This window comes from Dipodomys spectabilis, unplaced genomic scaffold, assembly GCF_019054845.1.
Source record: "Dipodomys spectabilis isolate Male_0828 unplaced genomic scaffold, ASM1905484v1 ptg000098l, whole genome shotgun sequence".
Classification (NCBI taxonomy): Eukaryota; Metazoa; Chordata; class Mammalia; order Rodentia; family Heteromyidae; genus Dipodomys; species Dipodomys spectabilis.
The window spans coordinates 6363749-6385613 of record NW_024870775.1 but is presented as its reverse complement, the minus strand read 5'-3'; the positions used below and the strand labels follow the sequence as shown (position 1 = coordinate 6385613).

The window sequence follows — 21865 nt, the reverse complement described above, 5'->3', positions numbered from 1 at the left end:
TCTCTCAGACTTCCCTGCCTGGGCTGGCTTTGCACCGTGGTCTTCAGATCTCAGCCTCCTGAGTAGCTAGGATTACAGGTGTGAGCCACCAGCACCTAGCTCTTTTAGGTTATTTTTTAGATAGGATATCTTAATTTTGCTGTGGCTGACTTCAGACTGGAATTTCACATCTCTTATCTCTCTCTCTCCTGTAGCCAATATTAGTGAACCAATGCATCTGGGCCCTAATTATTACATATATAGTTCCCCCACACACACACCTCCAGTGTATGGATACTGGGGCTTCTACTCAGGATTTCTCACTTTGAGGCTGGTGCTCTATCACTTGAGCCATACCTCCACTTCATACATTTAAAAGTCAGGTAGTTGCCCTAAAACCGACAACTATTTTAAAATCGTTTTAGCTTTTGCCTTTCCATAATAAATTTGAGGATGAATTTGTGCATACTTTTCCAAAAGAATCCCCTTAAGCCTGTGGACCGATACCCCTATTATGTCGAATTGTTCCATCTCATCTCAAAAGAACCCCCCCTAAAAAAGAACCCCCAAAGTTGTCAATAAGAATCTGAAGTGAAGGAAGAGGAAACTAAAGGATGAAGGCGGTGCTGAGAGTGAAGTTCTATTTCCAACCTTTGGTCAAGTTAGACATTCACAGCTCCGTGGCAGGATGGGAGTGTTAAGATGGAATGCATGTGCCACTCCGGGTCCCAAAGGCCAATACAACGGCCCCTTGCGAGTGAGGCCTCAGCCTTCCCCGCAGGGGACACATGTCCCTGGTCCAGGGGTTGTCCCGGGGGTGGGTTCCCCTGAACTAAGTGCCTCTTAGAGTACTCCTTAGTCCTAGGTGGGGATCTGGCCTTCATCTGGATGGTCCCACTCAGTTCTTGGGCTACTGCAATCTTGGGCTGGAAGTCAGCCCTGTCCAGGCAGCTGCAGTAGGCTCAGAGATCTGACCTCCTTTTAAGGGTCCCCAGCACGATCGCTATATCACCCTACTCCACTTCCACAGTCCTCCAAGTCCCCTCAAAATTAGCTTCCCGCCTGGTCCCTCCCTTCCGCAACCGTTCCCGCGCTGAGCTTGGATTGGCCCAGCTGCATAGGCCCCTCCCTCCAACGACCACGCCCATTCCGCTTCATTCATCCACGCCCACATCACTTAGCCCCGCCCTCCTTGCCATGTAGCCACACCCCCTAGAGGCGTGCACGTGTCGATCACGTCACCGCCGGAACCCTCGCGGCGCTAACTTCGCCTTGGCTTGCGCAAATCTCGCGAGCACCTAAGAAAGCGACGGACGAACGGAAGCCCGGAAGGCGATAGCCGGACCGCGGTGGCCTGAATGCGCTGCGCAGCGGCCGGGCGCGCGTGCGCACTGCGCTGCCGGGGTTGCAGCCGTGGTCCGGGGGGTGCCTGCGGCGGAACCCCTCTTCTCCCCACCTTCGAGGCCCGGCCGAGGACCGCAGCCTTCGCTTGGGCGGCTCGGCCCCGGCCGTGAGGGGCCTGGCGGAGACGGCTGCGTGCGCACGGAGCCCAGGCACGGCGCACCGGAGAGGGTGGGTGCTGGGTAGCCGGGGAAAGGGGCGGTGGAGGGACAGGGAGGGGCGAATGAGCGAGAGCTGGGGGTGAGGAAGGAGGACGATGGCGGCGGGGGTGGGAGGGAGCCCAGAGGAGGCCCAGCCGCCAGGCTGCCCCCTTGAGTCTCGTCCCTTTTCGGTGCCAGGCCCCACGGCATGGCGGAAAACCGAGAGCCCCGCGGGCCCGCGGAGGCCGAGCTGGACCCGGTGGAATACACCCTGAGGAAACGCCTTCCTCACCGCCTGCCCCGTCGGCCCAACGACATATACGTCAACATGAAGACTGACTTTAAGGCCCAGCTGGCCCGCTGTCAGAAACTGCTGGACGGAGGGGCGCGGGGCCCGAACGCGTGCACGGAAATCTACATCCACGGGCTGGGCCTGGCCATCAACCGTGCCATCAACATCGCCCTGCAGCTGCAGGCCGGCAGCTTCGGGTCCTTGCAGGTGGCCGCCAATACCTCCACCGTGGAACTCGTGGATGAGCTGGAACCGGAGTCTGATGCGCGAGAGCCGCTGACCCGGATCCGCAACAACTCGGCTATCCACATCCGGGTCTTCAGGGTCACACCCAAGTGATGCAGGCCAAACTGGGTCCCCTTCTCCACCGACTCCCCTCAAGACTAAGCCAGGCCCCCCGTGGTGCACTTGCGGGATGGCAGTTCTTATTCTGGGTTCTGGCCTGGAGGTGCCCTCCCCCCCCTCACATCCATGTAAGAAAAGCCCATAGGACTCTGGATTGAGGACAGAGAAATTGCCTCTTCTTGGTCCCCAGGGGAGGATGTTCCTCCTGCTATACAATAAAAAATACCGCCCCCACCACCTCTCCCTGTGTAATTCTGTGTCTACCTGACTAGGGAGAGTAGGAAACAAAACAAGGTTTTTTGGCTGTTTTTATTCTGTCCCATTCCTGGGGCTTGAACTCTGGGCCTGGGCGCTGTCACTAAGCTTTTTTTTTTTTTCCCCTCAAGGCTAGCACTCTTACCACTGGAGCCACAGCGCCACTTCTAGCTTTTTCTGAGCAGTTTATTGAAGATGAGTCTCTAGGACCTTCTTGCCAAAGCTAGTTTCCAGCTGTGATAATCAGATCTCCTTCTCCCGAGTAGCTAGGATTACAGGTGTGAGTCACTGGGTACCCTGCTTGTTTGGGTTTTGTTGTTATTGTTTTGTTCTGGGACTTGAACTCAGAGCCTGGGCGCTGTCCCTGAGTGTTTTTGTTCAAGGCTAATGCTCTACACTTTGAGCCACTGTCCTACTTCTGGTTTTCAGGGGGTTAGTTAGAGATAAGAGTCTCATTGAGGGCTGGGAAGGTGGCTCAGTGGTAGAGTGCTTGCCTTGCATGCATGAGGCCCTGGGTTGGATTCCTCAGCACTACATAAGCAAAAAAGAAAAAAGCCAGAAGTGGCGCTGTGGCTCAAGTGATAGAGCACTAGCCTTGAGCAGAAGAGCTAAAGGACAACGCTCAGGCCCAGAGTTCAGGCCCCACAACGGACACACACATACACACAAAATTCATGTTCAGCCTGGGGCAGCAGCTCAAGCCTGTAATAGCTATTCTGGTGGCAGAGAGCAAGAGGATCTCAGTTCTAAGCCAGACTGAGCAAAAAGTTAGCAAGACCCCCCCTCCTGGACCTCCCCCCCCCAAATCTCACACCCAAGCCAGGTGTGGCTCATCTGTTTGCTGCTATGCATGAGGCAGTAGGTTGGAGTATCTAGGCCTGAGGCTGGCCCCAGGCAAAAAACATGGGACCAAGTGGAGTGCTGGTGGCTTACACCTATAATCCTAGCTACTTCCAGGGCTGAGAGCTGAGATCACAGATTGAAGCCATCCAGAGAAGGAAAGTTTGTGACTTATCTCCAATTAAGCACCAAAAAAACAAAACAAAAACCAACCTGGAAGTGGAGCTGTGGCACAAGTGGTAGAGTGCTAGTTTGGGGCAATAAAGCTCTGGGTCAGTGTCCAAGTCCTGAGTTTAAGACCTAGAACCAGCACACACACACACAAAATACATGAAAACTTGTGTGCAAAATAACAAAGTTAAAATGGGCACAACAGTGCACCTAGCAAGTGGGAGGTCCAGTGTTCAAACCCTAGTTTATATTATTTATATAAAATATATAAAGTGGTGCTATGGCTCAAAGTGGTAGAGCAACTAGCCTTGAGCAAAAAGAGCTTCAGGACAGCACCTAGGCCCTGAGTTCAAGCCCTACAACCAACAATAAATAAAATGTAAAGTAGAAAATGATATGTATGGGCTGGGAAGGTGGCTCTGGTAGAGTGCATGCCTTGCATGCATGAGGAATGGTCCTCAGCACTACATAAGCAGAAAAAGCTGGAAATGGCACTGTGGCTCAAGTGGTAGAGCGCTCGCCTTGAGCAGAAGAGCTGAGGGAGCGCGCCCAGGCCCAGAGTTCAGACCCCACAACTGACAAAAAGGAAAAAAAAAAGTATATGTATATAGTTTTCATAAACTGTACCCTTGCCTGCTAAGTGAGGTGAGCTGAGATCACTGGACCCTCTCAATGTGCCAGTTCCTCTCTGAGGGTTTCCAGGCAGAGGAAAGGTGAGAGGTTTCTTTTTTAATTTTTTTTTGTCGGTCGTGGGGCTTGAACTCGGCCTGGGTGCCGTCCCTCAGCTCTTCAGCTCAAGGTGAACATGCTACCACATGAGCCACCCCGCCACTTCACTTTTTTTTTTTTTCAGTTGTGGGGCTTGAACTCTGGGCCTGAGCACTGTCCCTCAGCTCTTCAGCTCAAGGCAAGCACTCTACCATCTGAGCCAAAGTGCCACTTCCACTCTTCTGGTGGTTATTGGAGATAAGAGTCTCACGGACATTTCCTGCACAGGCTGGCTTTGAACTGTGATCCTGAGATCTCAGCCTCCTGAGTAGCTAGGATTAACAGGCATCAGCCACCGGCGCCTGACTGCGAGTTCTTTTTCCTTTTTCTTTTCCCTTTTCTTCTTTCTTTCAATACTGAGGCTTGAACTGAAGGCCTGAGCTCTGTCCCTTAGCTTTCTCAGCTCAAGGCTTGTTAGTTCTTTACCATTTGAGTCACAGCTCCACTTCTGGCCTTTTTTTCTGGTTAATTGGAGAGTTTCACAGACTTTCCTGTCAGGGCTGGCTTTGAATCTTAATCTTCAGATCTCAGACTCCTAAGTAGGATTACAGGCATGAGTCACCAACTGTTGACTTTTTTAAAAAAACCTGTTAAGTAGTATAAAGAGGTTACAGGTTGAATACAATGCTTTTTGTTTTTTAATACAATGCTTTTTTTTTTTGTCGGTTGTGGAGCCTGAACTCTGGTTCTGGGCACTGTCCCTCAGCTCTTCAGCTGAAGGCTAGTGCTCTATCACTTAAGCCACAGCACCACTTCTGGATTTTCCTGCTTATGTGCTGCTGAGGAATCAAACTCAGCCTCATGCATGCAAGGCAAGCACTCTACCATTGAGCCACTCTACCACCTTCCCAGCCCTACAGTGCTTCGTAATGAATGTTGCCCCTTCGTTCTCTCCCATATTTCCTGCCTGTCTCTACCCTCAAGTTACATAGTTTTTCAGGGTTTTTGTTTTGTTTTTCAATTGGTCATGAGGCTTGAATTTAGGACCTGGGCACTGTCCCTGAGCATTTTCACTCAAGGCTAGTGTTCTAACACTTTGAGCCACAGCTCTACTTCCAGTTTTCTGGTTGTTAATTGGAGATAAGAGTCTCATGGACTTTCTTGCGCAGGCTGCTTTGAACCAGTATCCTCAGATCTCAGCCTCCTCAGTAGCTAGGATTGCAAGTGTGAGCCACTGGCACCCAGCACATAGTTCATTTTTTACATAATAAACATTGAATATAATGATTACATTTATTCACCCTTCCATTTCTGTGCCCCCCTTGCCCACCCCCCCAAAACATGCTTCCACTTCCTGATACTCATTTGTCTGTGCCAGTCAGAGCACTGTCCTGAGCTTTTTCACTCAAGACTAGTGCTCTACAACTTGAGCCATAACTCCATTTCCAGCTACTGTGGTGGTAAATTAGAGATGCAGAGTGTAAGCATTACGCCCACCTTTGGTCCTCAGCTCCATCCAGACCTGAACTCCTCCCAGCTCTGGAGTTCTCGCCATACAGCGGGCCCTTCCCTCTCTCCACCCAGACCCACCTGAGCTCCTACCTACCTCACTTTCTACCCCCACACCCTCCTGCTACCTGGATAGTGAAGGGTGCCATGTGCTCCCTCTCCCAGGGAAATATGACTCCTCTAATAAACCTTCTGATAATCTCTCCTGTGCATGCCTGCCTCTGCATGGTCCCCTGGGATGGATGTGAAGGATCCTTTCAAAGAGTCACACAGTTGTTCTTGCTTCTCTGGCTTTGAACCTCAATCCTCACATCTCAGCCTCCTCAGTAGCTAAGATTACAGGCATGAGCACTGGTGCCCAGCTCCTGGTATTAGTTTTGATAAATAGTACTTTAATTGTTTAGAGGCGTTACACCTTTGGATTCCTACACTAAGTCTGCCCTCCTTTAGTCAGTTTGTATGTAAATACGCTGAGACCTGTATATATTATCATTCCTGGTTGGGATTTAGATCTAGCTCCCACATATGAGAGGAAAATGTGCCATTTCTCTATCCGAGCCTGGCTTATTTCATTTAACATAATTAATTCTAGGTCCACCCATGTCCCTGCAAATGACATAAGCTTACTCTTTATAATGGAGGAGTAAAATGCCATTGTAATAGGTACCATTTTTTTTAAAGTTTGATATTTTAATAAGTTTTTTAATAAGATTTTTAATAAGTTTTCCATTGTGAAAACACTGTACAGAGGGGTTATAATCACATGAGCAAGGTAATGAGTGACCACATTTCCCACCAAGCATTGTTGCCTCCTCCTTTGTTTTTCCCCTCCCATCCCTTCCCTCCCATCTCCACAACTACATTCCCCTCCCATTCCCCCTCCCCCCCAGGTACCACTTTTTTTAACCCACTCATCTATTGTAGGGCATCTTAGGCTGTTCCATAACTTAGCTGTTGTGAATAGTGCAGCAATAAACATGGATGTGCAAGTGTCTTTTTGGTATCCTGACTTAATGTTCTGGGTAGTTGTCCAAGAGTGGTATGGCTGGGTCATAGTGTAATTCTAATTTTTTTTTTCCAGTCATGGGGCCTGAACTCAGGGCCTAGGCTCTGTTCCTGAGCCTGTGTTCAAGGCTAGCCCTGTAACACTTGAGCCACAAGGCCACTTCTGCCTTTTTCTGAGTAGTTTATTGGTGTCTCAGCCTTTCCTGCCTGGGCTGGCTTTGAAGTGCCATCCTCAGATCTCAGCCTCCTGAGTAGTTAGGAATACAGATGTGAGCCACTGGTGCCCGGCTTTAAGATTAATTTTTTTGAGAAATTTCCATGCCATCTTTCAGAGTAGTTGTACTAGTTTACATTCCCACCAACAGTGCAGTGGAGTCCCTAAAAAAAAAAAAAAAAACCTTCCTAACTTATTTATTTTTTGCCAGTCCTGGGGCTTGGACTCAGAACCTGGGTGCTGTCCCTGAGCTGCTTTTGCTCAAGGTTAGCACTCTACCACTTGAGCCACAGCACCACTTCTGGCCTTTTCTGTTTATAAGTGGTACTGAGGAATTGAACCCAGGGCTTCAAGCATACTAGGCAAGCACTGTACCACTAAGCCATATTCCCAGCCTCAGTTCTGAGCTTTTTTATTGCTCGAGTCTATGTTCTACCGCATGAGCCACAGTTCCATTTCCAGCTATTTTGGTAGTTAATTGAAGATAAAAGTCTCACAGAGTTTTCTGCCCTGGCGTGTTTGAACCATAATCCTCACATCTCAGCCTCCTGAGTAGCTAGGATTGCTGGTATGAGCTAATGGCACCATTGATTTTAAAGGTCTTGTAGAATTCAGCTGTGAATCCATTGGGACCTGGACTTTCCCCTGTGGGGAGAGTCTTTATTACTTCTTTGATTTTATTGCTTGTTATGGATCAGTATAAGTGGTTCATACCATCCAGGTTGAACTGAGGCAGCTCATATGTCTTTAGGAATTTATCCATTCTACTAGATTTTCCATCTTCTTTGTGTATAGGTTGTTTTTTTTGTTTGTTTGTTTTTGTTTTGTTTTTTAGTAAGTAATGGGGCTTGAACTCTGGGCCTGGGAGCTGTCCCTGAGCTCTTTAGCTCAAAGCTAGCACTCTACCACTTGAGCCACAGTGCCACTTCTGGTTTTCTGGTGGTTAATTGGAGATAAGAGTTTCATGGATTTTCCTGCTCAGGCTGGCTTCTGAGTAGCTAGGATTACAGGTGTGAGCTACCAGTGCCCACCTTATATATAGGTTTTGAAAGTAATCCCTTATAATCTTTTGGATAATCTTGAATGTTTTGTTTTGATCTTTCGGTTTCCATCTCTAAATTTGTTGATTTGGGTCTCTTCTCTCCATTTTTTTTTCAAATAAGCTTTTTGTCAATCTTAATTTTTTTCAGAGAACCAGCTTTTTGTTTGATTGATTCTATGTATAGTGGGTTGTTTTTGTTTTTGTTTTGGTCTTTAATTCATTGATTTCTGATTTCCCTGATCTTTACTATCTGTCTATGTCTAGTACTTTGGGTATATGGTTTGCTGCTGTTTTTCTAGAAGCTTTAGTTTCATTGTGAGGTTATTTACTTGAATGGTTTCTATTCTCTTTATGTAGACATTTAGAACTATGAATTTTCCTCTCAGTACTGCTTTTGCTGTATCTCAGAGGTACTGATATGATGTGTTTTCATTTTCATTGGATTATAGGAACTTTCTGACTTCCTCCTTTATTTCTTCAGTGACCAGATGTGTTGTTCATGTTTCATGTGTTTTCTTTCTGTAGTATCTTTTGCTATTGATATCTAGTTTAATTCCATTGGGATCAGATAGGATACAGGGAGCTATATCAATTTTAAAAATATTTGCTTAGGCTTGTTGAATTTCCTGGTATATGATTACTTGTGGAGTTTCCATGGGCTGCTGAGCAGAATGTGAATTGTGTGGTTGGGTGAATACTCTGTAGCTGTCTATTTAATTCATTTGAGTTATGATGTCATTTATTTCAGAGGCTTCTTTAGTTGTCTTTTATTTGGCTGACCTGTCCTTTGGTGAGAGTGGGGTGTTAAAAGAATCCCACTGGGGCTGGAAGGTGGCTCAGTGGTAGAGCGCATACCTTGCATGCATGAGGTCCTGGGTTCGATTCCTCAGCACTACATAAGCAGGAAAAGCCAGTCCCAGAGTTCAGGCCCCATAACTGGCAAAAAAAAAAAAAAGAATTCCACTATTATTGCAATGGAGTCTATCAATTTTTGTAAGTTTAAGAATGTTTATGGAAGCCGGGCGCCGGTGGCTCATGCTACTACTAGTACATCCTAGCTACTCAGGAGGCTAAGATCTGAGGATCACAGTTCAAAGCTAGCCTTGGGCAGGAAAGGCTGTGGGACTCTTATCTCCAGTTAACCTCCAGAAAACTGGAAGTGGCACTGTGGCTCAAGTGGTAGAGCACCCACCTTGAACTGAAGAGCTGAGGAACAGTACCCAGGCCCAGAGTTCAAGCCCCATGACCAACAACAACAACAAAAAAAAAGAATTCAACTTCTAATTGGGTGAACATGCATGTGTATGTGTGTAAATGAGTAAGATGACAGGGAGATGGGGAGATGGAAAGGGCTGTCTTCCTAGTAGGATCAACTCCTCTACCTCCAAATTTCACTTTTGACCTGGGTATTGATGGATGAATAGGAGTTTGCTAGGGAGAAAAGAGGAAGGAGGACTATCTGACTGGGAGGATCATGAATAGACAGGAAGTGCCCTGGGATGAGAGGAACACAGGTAGCTAGAAAGCAAGAGGCACTGGAGAGACAAGGTGCTGATAAATCTGTGTATACCAGTCCCAGGGATTGAACTCAGGGTCTGGGTGCTGTCCTTTAGCTTTTTTTTTTTTTTTGTCGGTCGTGGGGCTTGAACTCTGGGCCTGGGCGCTGTCCCTCAGCTCTTCAGCTCAAGGCGAACACTCTACCACTTGAGCTACAGCGCCACTTCCGGTTTTCTGGTGGTTTATTGGAGATAAGAGTCTCACGGTCTCTCCTGCCCGGGCTGGCTTTGAACCGCAATCCTCAGATCTCAGCCTCCTGAGTAGCTAGGATTACAGGCGTGAGCCACCAGCGCCCGGCTTCCTTTAGCTTTTTTGCTCAGGGTTGGCATTCTGCCACTTGAACCACATCTTCACTTTCAGATCTTTTGTTAGTTACTTGGAGGTAAGGAATGGGCTGGGAAGGTGGCTCAGTGATAGAGTGCTTGTTTGCTTAGCATGCATGAAGCCCTGGGTTTAATTCCTCAGCACTACATAAACAGAAAAAGCTGGAAGTGGCACCGTGGCTCAGATGGTAAGTGCTAGCCTTGAGCTGAAGAGCTCAGGACCACCTCCCAGGCCTTGATTTCAAGCCTCATGGCTGGCAAAAAAAAAAAAAAAAGAGTCTTAGAAACTTTTCTGCCTGGGCTGGCTTTCAACCACAATCCTCAAATCTCAGCCTCCTGAGTAGCTGGATTACAGGTGTGAGCCACTGGTGCTGGGCTAGGGGTTGATATATCTTTTTATTTATTTATTTTTTTGGGTCCGGTCGTGGGGCCTGAACTCTGGGCCTGGGCACTGTCCCTCAGCTCTTCAGCTCAAGGCTAGCGCTCTACCACTTGAGCCACAGGGCTACTTCCAGCTTTTTTCTTTTTGCTTATGTGGTGCTGAGGAATCGAATCCAGGGCCTCATGCATGCAAGGCAAGTGTTCTACCCCTGAGCCACCTTCCCAGCCCCCCCCCTTTTTTTTTAATTGGCCATAGAGCTTGAACTCAGGGACTTGGTGTTGTCCCTGAGCTCTTTTGCTCAAAGCTAGTGTTCTACCACTTTGAGCCAGAGCTCCACTTCTGGTTTTCTGGGGGTTCATTGGAGATAAGAGTCTCATAGACTTTCCTGATGGTTTTGAACCACGATCCTCATCTCAACCTCCCTAATAGCTAGGATTACAGGCGTACGCCACTGGCACCCAGCTTGATATATCTTTAGAAATGCTCACCTCTATCAACCTTCACTTTGAGGTTCTGTTGCGCTGGGGGGGGGGGGGGGGGGGATGGCAGGGAGTTGGGTGGCCTATGTGTTTTTCTGCACGTATGTGTCATGTGTCTATGCTCCTGGCCTGCACCCAGCTGAGGCCGTGGCAGGCAGCCCTTCTGTGTTCGGTTTGTTTTGGCAGCTCCAATTCTAGCTTATTTGTTGTTTCTACTCCATGTCTACTTGCTGCTAGCCAGCAGGATTTCCCTCAGTGGCAACTGTGCAGAAATGGCCCTTATATGTTGCTACTGAAGGAACATAGGGTCTGGGGGTGCATCATTAGTGAGAGCGGGCAAAGTGGGGTGTGAGCCAGACTTCTGCCTCTTGGGGTCCAGGTGGGAGGAATCAGGCCAGGGAACCCTGTGTCCTCGTCTCTTTGGTAGGTACCTTAGCAGAGAGCCCAGCTCCAATGTCCTCACAGCCTAGCTAAATACAGAAGTGATAGAGGCAGAAGCTGTGTCCAGCAGGCATCAGTGGCTCATGCCTGTAATCCCAGCTACTCAGGAGGCTAAGACCTGAGGATAGGGGAGTGGGAATGTGGCTTAGTGGTAGAGTGCTTGCCTAACACACTTAAGCCCCTAGGTTCAATTCCTCAGTATCACATATACAGAAAAAGCCAGAAGTAGTGATGTGGTTCAAGTGGTAGAGTACTAGCCTTGAGCAAAAGAAACTCAGGGACAGTGCTCAGGCTCTGAGTTCAAGCTCCAGAACTGAAAAAAAAAAACTGAGGATGGTGATTCAAAGCCAGCCTGGGCAGGAAAGTCTGTGAGACTCTTATCTAAAATGAACCAGCAAGGGCTGGGAAGGTGGCTCAGTGGTAGAGCGCTTGCCTTGCATGCATGAGGCCCTGGGTTCGATTCCTCAGCACCACATAAGCAAAAAAGAAAAAAGCCGGAAGTGGTGCTGTGGCTCAAGTGGTAGAGCACTAGCCTTGAGCTGAAGAGCTAAGGGACAGTGCCCAGGCCCAGAGTTCAGGCCCAAGACCAGACAAAAAAAATAAATAAAATAAAATAAAATAAAATGAACCAGCAAAAAGCCAAAGTGGAGACATGGTTCAACTAGTAGAGTTCCAGCTGTGAGAGAAATTGTCAAGAGACAGTGCAAGCCTTGATATCACCACAGAAAAAGAAGAGGAGGATGAAAGAAAAAAAACCTATATCCAAACGCAGTACCTCCTCATGAGGTGCAAAGCCCTTCATGAGTGGGAAATTCCCTCCTATTTTAGAAACAAAATCACTAGTGCCAGATTTACATCCAGCTGTTCCTCTTGTAGAAGTGTATAGACCTAGCTTGGCCATCATAGCTTGGCTTTTCTAACATTTACTAGTGTTAGGCGCCAGTCTTGCCAGAACAATTATAAATTCTTATAAACTTATAAAGTCTAATAGAAAGCATGACTGATAGTTGATTTTTTTTTTTAAATGGGACAATGTCTTGTTATGAATGTAACCCAGGCTGGCTTCAAATTTGCAATCCTCCTGTCTTCACTTCCTGAGTCTGTGATTACAGGCATGCACCACCATACCAGACAAGACAGATAGATTGTGTGTGTGTGTGTGTGTGTGTGTGTGTGTGTGTGTGTGTGTGTGTGTGTGTGTGTGTGTGCTGGGGCTTAAACTCAAGGCCTGGGAGCTGTCCCTAGTTCAAGGCTAGTGCTCTACCACTTGAACGACAATGCCACTTCCAGCTTTTTCTCCAATTCTGAGGTAAGAGTCTCATGGAGGGGGAGGGCAGGGATAGTAGGAGAAAAACAAAGGAGGGGGTAACAATGCTTGACAATAAATGTACTCATTACCTTACTCATGTAACTGCAACCCCTCTGTATAGGATCTTTACAATGAAATGAAAGAAGGAAAGAAAGAAAGAGAAAGAGTCTCATGGACTTTTCTGCCTGGGCTGGGTTTGAATTGTGATCCTCAGATCTCAGCCTCCTGAGTAGCTGGGATTCCAGGCATGAGTCACCCACACCCAGCTCATGTGCTTTATTCTACAGGTTGGTGTTCATGGGCCTCATTACTGGGTTTATGCATATCATGGCCTCTGAGCTTCCCACACACCTGCCTGGATCCTGCCAGCTGTGCAGGGAGGACATCGTTGAGTATGCAAAGGGAATAAAGGATAGAAATGCATTTGAATAGGACATCCATCTCTGGCAGAGCGTATTACCTTGCATTCACCTGCACAAACACAGATGGCTTTCAGAACTGTTTGTCTTCATCTGAGATCACGTGGGAACTCATCCACTTTCGCCTTCTTCCACCCCAGGTAGCACCAGGTAAGGCAGTGACCCTACGGGGGTGCCAGGATCTCCTGTGACATGCCAAAGAAAAAAGAGGTGCTTTTCAAAATGTTTTGTTTTTTTGAGACAGGGTCTCAGTATGCAGCCCAATCTGGGTTAGAACTCTTCTTGATCCTCTTACTTCAACCTCCCATGTGCTGGGATTACAGGTATGCTCCACCATACTACCCATTCTGCTATTTTAAAAAAAATTTTTTATTGTCAGTCATGGGGCTTGAACTCTGGGCCTGGGCACTGTCCTAGAGCTCTTCAGCTCAAGGCAAGCACTTTATCACTTGAGCCACAACGCTACTTCTGGTTTTCTGGTGGTTAATTGGAGTCTCATAGACGTTCCTGCCCAGGCTGGCTTTGAACCGCAATCCTCAGATCTCAGCCTCCTGAGTAGCTAGGATGACAGGTGTGAGCCAACGGCTCATGAAGTCATGAGGCTTCAGCTCAGTGCCTGGGCATTGTCCCTGAGCTTTTTTGCTTAAGGCTAGGACTCTATCACTTTGAGTCACAGTGCCACTTCTGGTTTTCAGGTAGTTCATTGAAGATAAGAGTCTCTCACAGGCTTTCCTGCCTGGGCTGGCTTTGAACAGTGATCCTGATTTCAGTCTTCTGAGTAGGTAGGATAACAGCATGAGCCACCACGGCCTGGCTCACTTCACTATTTTGATGACCTTTTTTCAGTGTGTTGCATGCTCATGACAACTATATTACCAGAGATAAGGGACCATAAATCTGTCCCTAGCTCCCAAAAGGGAAGAGCAGCGGATGCTGAAGGAAGAGTCGAAGAATACGAAGGAAATACAAATGGGAAAGAAGTATAATATTCATAGTTAGTGTTTACTAGCCAGAGTCAGGTGCTGGGGGCTCACACCTGCAATTCCATCTACTCAGGAGGCTGAGATCTGAGGACTGTAGTTCAATGCTATCCTGGACACAAAAATCCATGAGACTCTTATCTCCAATGAAAGAGCAAAATGTCAGGCTGGAGGTGTGGCTCAGATGGTCACATGCCAGCTGTAAGCAATCTGGCACACACAAACAATTAAGTGTTTACGGGTAGTGTTGGAAAGAAATTTCCATCTTTTTGGGGGGGAGGAGTTGCTTAGGGCCTCATACTCTTGCTTGACTTTTTCACTCAAAGCTGGTACTTTATCGCTTGAGTCACAGCTCCACTTCTGGCTTTTTGCTTGTTAATTGGAAATAAGAGTCTCATTGACTTTCCTGCCCTGGCTGGCTTCAAACCTTGATCCTCTGATCTCAGCCTCCTGAGCAGCTGGGATGACAAGTGTGAGCCATGGGCACTTGGCCCCCCACCCCACTCCCACCCAGCCTCCCCATCCAGCTCCCTCCCCAGCACAGATCTTCTGGGCTGAACTCCCCATCTGAGAAGCCACTTTCAGAAAGGAGACAAGTTCTGGCTGGGGGACTCCAGAAAGACTTCATGGAGGAGGAAATACATGGGTTGGGGGAGATAGGGAGGGTGAGCCAGCTGGAAGGGCATCTAACTGAGGATGGGTGGAGGGAGGATCAGGCAGGAGTAAGCTGGGAGAATGGCCATCCTGGAGGGGGCACATGGAAGGTCTCAGTTCTGAAGCCAGCTTCTCCCAGGGGGCCCTGACAGAGGACGCATCTGAAGGGCTGCGTTCGTTGTACAATGACTGCAAGTGTCCGGGATGGGGTCAGCTCCATGCCAGAGGCAGGTGAGGGGAGACACTGGCGATCCCCAGGGAGCCCCCGAGTCTCCTCTCCCTCCCACCAATGCCAGATGAATGGAGCCTGCTGGGCAGAATTCAGAGCATGTGAGCTTAAATCAGGCTGCACCCCAGGTCTGCAGCATTAGAACTGTGGGGTGGCCCGGGAGCCTCCATCCCACCCCATCCAAGCTGTAATCTAAAGACCCCAGGGGATTAGCTTCCCCATCCAGGAGACTCCAGTACTCAGACTGGGAATCCTGGCCATCTCTCTTTCCCCTCTGCTGGGCAGGGGACTGAGGTTCTCCAACAGCCTCAGAGAGGTGGGGGAGGGTGGACCCACTGCTCAAAAGGCTCCTCCCCCAGCTCAATCTGTGTCCTCCCCGACCTCATCTGCCCCTGTCCCCTCCACTCCCCCCCACTAGGTCAAAACAGTGACGCAGGAGTCAGGGGCCCTGGACAGTACAGCCAGGGGAGTGGGCAGGTCAGCACGCACGTGCAGAAAAGCGTGGACTGTGGACGTGTGGACATGTGTGTGTCCCACAGCCGGCCCCTGAGAAGAGAGCAGAGCCTGGCCCTGGATGCCCTGGATGCCGAGTCAGGGGAACAGGCTCAGGGAAGGCCTGGCCCAAGCAGGGTCAGGGGGAAGCGAAAAACCAGGGAGTGAGGTCAGAGGGTCAGGCCTGGATTGCTTCCAGATTCTGTCCCCCACCTCTGGTGCACTCTTTCCGCTCTCCACACTCTTCCTGGCTCATCTGTCCTCCCTCTACCCCTTACAGCTCTCTCTTCAGCACCTGGAATGGTCAGGGCAGCCTCCTGGGCCTTCTTTCCTTATTAGTTCTATTGTCTTATTCTGTTTTGGTTCTGTGCTGATCCTGGAGCTTCAACTCAGAGTCTGGGCCCTGTGCCTGAGCTTTTGTGCTATGGCTAGTGCTCTACTACTTGAGCCACAGCTTTACTTCAGGTTTTTTTTGGTATTTAACTGGAGATAAAGAGTCTCATGGATTTTCCTATCTGAGCTGGCTTTGAACCATCCTCCTCAGATCTCAGTCTCCAGAGTAGCTGAACTACAGGCATGAGCTACCAGCGCTTGGTTCCTTAGTTCTTTTGTTGGTGGTGGTGGTCATCATGGGGCTTGAACTCTGGGCCTGGGAGCTGTCCCTGAGCTCTTCAGCACAAGGCAAGCGCTCTACCACTTGAGCCACAACGCCACTTCTGGTTTTCTTGTGTTAATGGGAGATAAGAGTCTCACAGACTTTCTTGCCCCATCTGGCTTTGAACCTCAATCCTCAGATTGCAGCCTCCTGAGTAGCTAGGATTACAGGTGTGAGCCACGGCACCCAGCTTCCTTAGATTTTTTTGTATTTATTTTGTATCAGTCATGAGGCACAGACTCAGGGCCTGTGCACTGTCTCTGAGCTTGTTTGTTCAAGGCTACTGCTCTACCACTGAAGAGCTACAGCTCCACTTCCAGTTTTCTGGTGGTTCATTAGAGATAAGAGTCTCATGGACTTTCCTGCCCAGGCTGGCTTTGAATCATGACCCTCAGATCTCAGCCTCCTGAGTAGCTAGGATGACAGGCACCAGTCCCCAGCTGCTTTTGAGTTCTTAATGTCATTTGAGACCTGCCACCTGCTTTCCATTCCTTGGTTTCTGCAGTGTTGGGAATTGAATCCAGGGCCTCACACATGCTAGAGTGTTCCACCACTGAGTCACACTCCCCAGCGCTTTCATTGGTGTGTTCATTGTCTGTCTTCCTGTTAGAATTCAGGGCAAGCAGGGTCAGCATCTTTCTTTGTGTCATTCACATCGTGATTCTTAGGTCCCTGGCCAAATATGTACTCCTTCCCCTTCCCACTCCCTTTCCCTCTCTTAATCTCTTCCTCTCAGCCCCAGTCCATAGGGTCTCACCATGCAGCCAAGCTGGGACTTGAATTTATCATACAGCTGGCCTCAAAGTTGTGATCCTCCGGCCTTCTGCATCCAGAGCACTGGGATTACAGGCAGGTACCGCCAAGCCTGACTTTCCACGAACATTTTTTAAATGAATGAAGAAAAAAATGAACAAGTGAATTTTTATCCAAAGTCTTTAAAGTGGAATTCAAGAACTTTCACAAACTGATTCTGCCTCCCCCCCACCCCCAGCATTCTGGCCTAACCTTTCCACTCCCTTCTCCCCTGCCCCTCAAATCAACCAGTGTTCCTCCCCCACCCCTTATTTCTCTTCCCAGGGAGGCCCACTACTCTTCAAGACTGAGCTCAAGGTCACCTCTGCTACTCAATCTACCTTCCCCTCCTCCAAGGACTTGAGTTTTCGGCATAGATATGCATGCTTCAGGGTGTGTGTGTGTGTGTGTGTGTGTGTGTGTGTGTGTGTGTGTGTGTGTGTGTGTGTGTGTGTGTGTGTGTGTGTGTGTGTGTGTGTGTGTGTGTGTGTGTGTCCTGGGACTTGAACTCAGGGCTAGGGCACTGTCCCCAAGCTTTTTGGCTCAAGGCCAAGTGTTTTACCACTGAGCCACAGCTCCATTTCTGGCTTTTTGGTGATTAATTGGAGATAAGAGTCACCTTGACATTTCTGTCCAGGTTGGCTTCAAACTGTGATCCTCAGATCTCAGAGTCCTGATTAGCTGGGATGACAGGCGTGAGCCACCACCATCATACTTTGCTATGCTTCAGTCTTTCCATAGGGCCCCGTGTACCCAGCACTTGCTCCACACAACTGTTGGAAGAGTAGGGGCCAGAAGTCAATATCTTTGTTGTTGTTGTTGGTCGTGGGGCTTGAACTCTGGGCCTGGGCACTGTCCCTCAGCTTTTTAGCTCAAGGTGAGCACTCTACCGCTTGAGCCACAGCACCACTTCTCATTTTCTAGTGGTTTATTGGAGATAAGAGTCTCTCAGACTTTCCTACCCGGGCTGGCTTTGAATCACGATCCTCAGATATCAGCCTCCTGAGTAGCTAGGATTACAGGCCTGAGCCACCAGCGCCCGGTGTCAGTATCTTTTTGTCCTGTGGTTTACAGAGTTACCTGTCACCTCACTTGTCTCCAGCAGGTGCTGGAGGGGTGGAGTTCCGTGTAAAGCACTTTCCCTGCTTGCATGAGGCCCTGGCTTCCACCTCCAGCACTACAAAAAATTAATAACAGCAACAACCACAAAGCCCCACAAAAATCCACAAAATGAGCACTTAACGCAGGCATAAGATATCTCTAATATCCAGCCAAGCACTGATGGCTCCTCACTAGCTACTCAGGAGGCTGAGATCTGAGGATCTTAGTTCAAAGCCAGCTAGGACAGGAAAGCCACTGTGCAACTCTTACCTGCAATTGAACAGCAAAAAGGTGGATGTGGAGTTGTGCTTTAAATGGTAGAGTGCCAGCCTTGATTGAAAAAGGCAAAGGATAGCACCAGGCCCTGAGTTCAAGTCCCAGGACTGGCACAAATAAGAACAACAAAAATGCCTCTGATGTCAAAGTTCATGCATCTCCTCAATGGGGGACTCTGTACCCAGCATTCTGGAAGTTACCTTTCTACCTTTTCAGGTTCCTAGAAAGTAAGGTAAAGGGGTTTAGGCTGCGACCATCCAGTTTTCTAACAGGGATACCAATGGCTTTGACCACGAGTTCTGGGATTGCAGGAGGAAACTTACCCAGATGTTTCCAGACTCTAGACCCCAAGAAAGCCACGGCTCACAGCTCTGTCCAAGACTGGGCCACCTTCCCCCCCCCAGGGAACGAGGTATGTATGGGGGGGGTGCAGTCTGCCCCTAGCATTCTACCCCATCTGGCTTTGTGCACACCTCAGTTTCACACTGGACTCCACACACTTTGCGGGTGGGGGACTCCCCCCACCCCAACCCCGCAGCCTCTAGCAGCCGTGATCCCGCCCTAGAGAGCTCCAGGCCTCCTGCCCCCTGCTCTGACCCCGGGTGGCTCCCACCCCCCTGGCGACCCCTCACGCACACAGCCTCACCCCCACCCCCACCCGCGCACGCACACAGACTGATAACAGCCCCGACCCCCGGCGGGAGCCACAGTGTCCCCAGCCCAACCCCGGGGACAACTCATTACATCCCGCTGTCCTCCCGGACCCTGGCCAGGGCCACCGAGAGCTCTGACGCTCCTCCAAGCCCCGGCTCAGCCACCCCCCACTCCTGGACAGTGATCCCCCTCTTCTGAGTCCTTGGAGTGATCCTATCCCCACCATACTTCCAAGGATGAGGGCTCCTGGAGGAGCCCCTAGTCGCTGAGGGTCCCCAGCTGCTGCCAGGCTCGGAGATGGGGGTCTGTGGTGAGTAAATCTTGTTTGAAGAAGGATTTAGCTCTGGGGACAATTGGCCAGGAGGTGGCTGGGTTCAAGGACCTGTGACTGGCCAAGGATCAGGGAAGGGAGAGGGGGGTGGGGCAGCGTCCACGTGCCAAGCAGACTTTGGGGACCTCTCTTCTTCCTTTGAGTGGTAAGCTAAGGCCAATGTTCGGGGGGATGGGTGGGAGGGAGAGGTGCTGCGTGGCGAGGTGGAGAGAAAGTTGCTAAGAGAAAAACTTACCTGATGCCACACAAGGGGGAAAATCTCTGCCGCACAGGGATTGAAGTTTGGCCGGAGGAGTGGATGCCGGCCACTGGGGGGTGGGGTGTGCACGCGCAGCCCGATTGAATGAAAGAGGAGATGGGGGCTGAGCCTGAACACACCCAGCCTTGAGATCGGCAGGCAGGCAGGCAGGCACAAGCCAGGGACAGAGGCCCCGAGGATGAGCTGAGCGCCAGGAGCAAACTCCAAACCCAGCCCCTCTTTTTCTCCGGGACTCACATTTGGCCTGGCTTCTTTTTCAGAAAATCCTGTGCTGTCTGTCCTGCTGTCTTTGCTGCTGCTTCCTCTGGGCCTCCTAATCCTGGCGGCTCCCCAGCGCCTCATCTGTGATCGCCGCGTGGTGGAGAGGTATATTCTGGAGGCCAAGGAGGCAGAGAATGTCACGGTGAGCCCCTCTACCCTGCCCCCACGGCACACTTCATATAGATCCTAGCACTTGGGTCAGGGTTGGGGTGTGAGCCAGACGCTCCTTATTTGCTCCATAAGAAAAATAAACTGAGCCAGGCGCCAGTGGCTCACATCTGTAATCCTAGCTAATTAAGAGGCTGAGGTCTGAAGATCATAGTTTGAAACCAGCCACGGCAGAAAAGTCAGGAAGATTCTTATCTTCAATTAACCACCCAAAGCTGCAACTAGAGCTGTGACTCAAGTGGTAGAGCACCAGTTTTAAGAGGAAAAAAAAAAGCTAAGGGACAGTGCCCAGACCCTGAGTTCAAGTCCCAGTACCAGCATGAAAAAAAAAAAAAGGATACCCCCTCCCCGCCCTGCAAAACATTCCTAGGGTACAGGGAAGGGGTAAAGTTAATGCATCCTGAAGCCTGGGAGCTAGGCTTACCCCTGAAGCGCTGTGCATTCTAGATGGCTTCTGTAGAAGACTGTGGCCCGATCGAGAACATCACTGTCCCTGACACCAAAGTCAACTTCTATATCTGGAAGAGGATGGAAGTGAGTCCATTTTACTCCCTTTCTTGTGTGTGTGTATGATTTCTGATAGGTTGGAAGAGAAAACAATGGGGGGGGGGATAGAATAGCACAGAGATATATAAAGTGTGTTCACAGGCTGGGAATGTGGTTTAGTAGCTTGCCTAGCATGCATGAAGCCCTGGGTTTGATTCCTCAATACCACATACTCAGAAAAAGAGGGAAGCGGCGCTGTAGCTCAAGTGGTAGAGTGCTAGCCTTGAGCAAAAGCAGCTCGGGGATAGTGCCCAGGCTCTGAATTCAAGCCCCAGGACTGGCAAAATAAAAAATAAAGTGTGCTCACAGGTGTCAGTGGCTCATGCCTGTCACCCTTGCTACTCAGGAGGCTGGGATTTGAGGATCACAGTTTGAAACCAGCCCCAGGCAGGAAAGTCATTAAATTCTTATCTCCAATGAGCTACCAAAAAGTTGGAAATGAAGCTGTGACTCAAGAGGTAGAACATTGGCCTTGAGTCAAAAAAGCTAAGAGGGAGTGCCCAAGCACTAAGTTCAAGCCCCAGGACTGGAACACACAAAAAAGGGCATTCCTTCATTCATTTATTCATTCAGCAGACCTTATTCAGCATGCCTTCTGTTTGAGCAGATTGGGGCATGGGGCTGTTGAGATGGAGGAGGAAGGAAGGAGGGTGAATCAAACTAGCTGACTCTACCAGTTTGCTTCATCTAGGTTGGACAGCAGGCTGTAGAAGTCTGGCAAGGCCTGGCCTTGCTCTCGGATGCCATCCTGCGTAGCCAGGCTCTGCTGATCAATTCTTCCCAGCCATTGGAGACCCTGAAGCTGCATGTGGACAAGGCTGTTAGTGGCCTACGCAGCCTCACCTCCCTGCTCCGGGCACTGGGAGCCCAGGTGAGTAGAGGTGGATGTGCCCTGTCTGTTAAGATGGGAGAGCTGACCAGGTGCTGGTGGCTTATACCTGAAACCCTAGCTATTCAGGAGGCTGCTATCTGAGGATCATGACTCAAGGCTGCTGGGGCAGGAAAGTTCGTGAGACTCTTTATCTCTAGTCAAAAAGCAAAAAAGCTGGAAATTGAGCTGTGGCCCAAGTGGTAGAGCATCAACATTGAGTGAAAAAACCAAGCAAGAGCTCAAGTCTTTGAGTTCAAACCCCAATACTGGCACACAAAAAAATAAAAAAAAGGTGGAAGAAAGGATCCTAGATGAGGACTCTCGGGGCTCTCCTTGCCCTCCTTATTAGATCCCTGACTTCCAAGGCACCACTTGACCACAACTCCAGCCTTCCCTGATCATTTCCATCCGGGTCCTGCGCACATCCGGGTCCTGAACTTCCGGTCCTTTCTTTCCTGGCAGAAGGAAGCCATCTTGCCCTCAGACGGCCCCTCGCCTGCCCCACGCCGGACGTTCACCGTGGATACTTTCTGCAAACTCTTCCGAATCTACTCCAATTTCCTCCGGGGAAAGCTGAAGCTGTACACGGGGGAGGCCTGCAGGCTCGGGGACAGGTGACGCGAGGCCCCGCTCGCCAGCCCGCTCGCCCCGCCGCCGTACCCGAGCCCCAGCCCCCGGCGGGGCCGGCACCGCCGGGCTGCTGCCCTGGCCTCAGGACACTCCAGTGCCAGCGGTCGCACGTCGCTCAGAGACCCCGGGAGCTGTCCCCACATGCGCGGCTCTGA

General features: G+C 49.8%; 2 protein-coding genes across 2 annotated transcripts; both read left to right on the top strand.

Moving 5' to 3' along the window:
• The first annotated feature begins 1297 nt into the window (after positions 1-1297).
• Positions 1298-2390, top strand: Pop7 (POP7 homolog, ribonuclease P/MRP subunit). Its single transcript, XM_042686698.1, has 2 exons — positions 1298-1552; positions 1721-2390. Exon 2 carries the CDS (start codon positions 1729-1731, stop codon positions 2149-2151), a length of 423 nt encoding a protein of 140 aa, XP_042542632.1. The 5' UTR covers positions 1298-1552; positions 1721-1728; the 3' UTR covers positions 2152-2390.
• Positions 2391-18941: 16551 nt separating this feature from the next.
• Epo (erythropoietin) lies at positions 18942-21698 on the top strand. Its single transcript, XM_042686722.1, has 5 exons — positions 18942-18954; positions 19495-19637; positions 20111-20197; positions 20901-21080; positions 21543-21698. Exons 1-5 carry the CDS (start codon positions 18942-18944, stop codon positions 21696-21698), a joined length of 579 nt encoding a protein of 192 aa, XP_042542656.1.
• Positions 21699-21865: the final 167 nt, after the last annotated feature.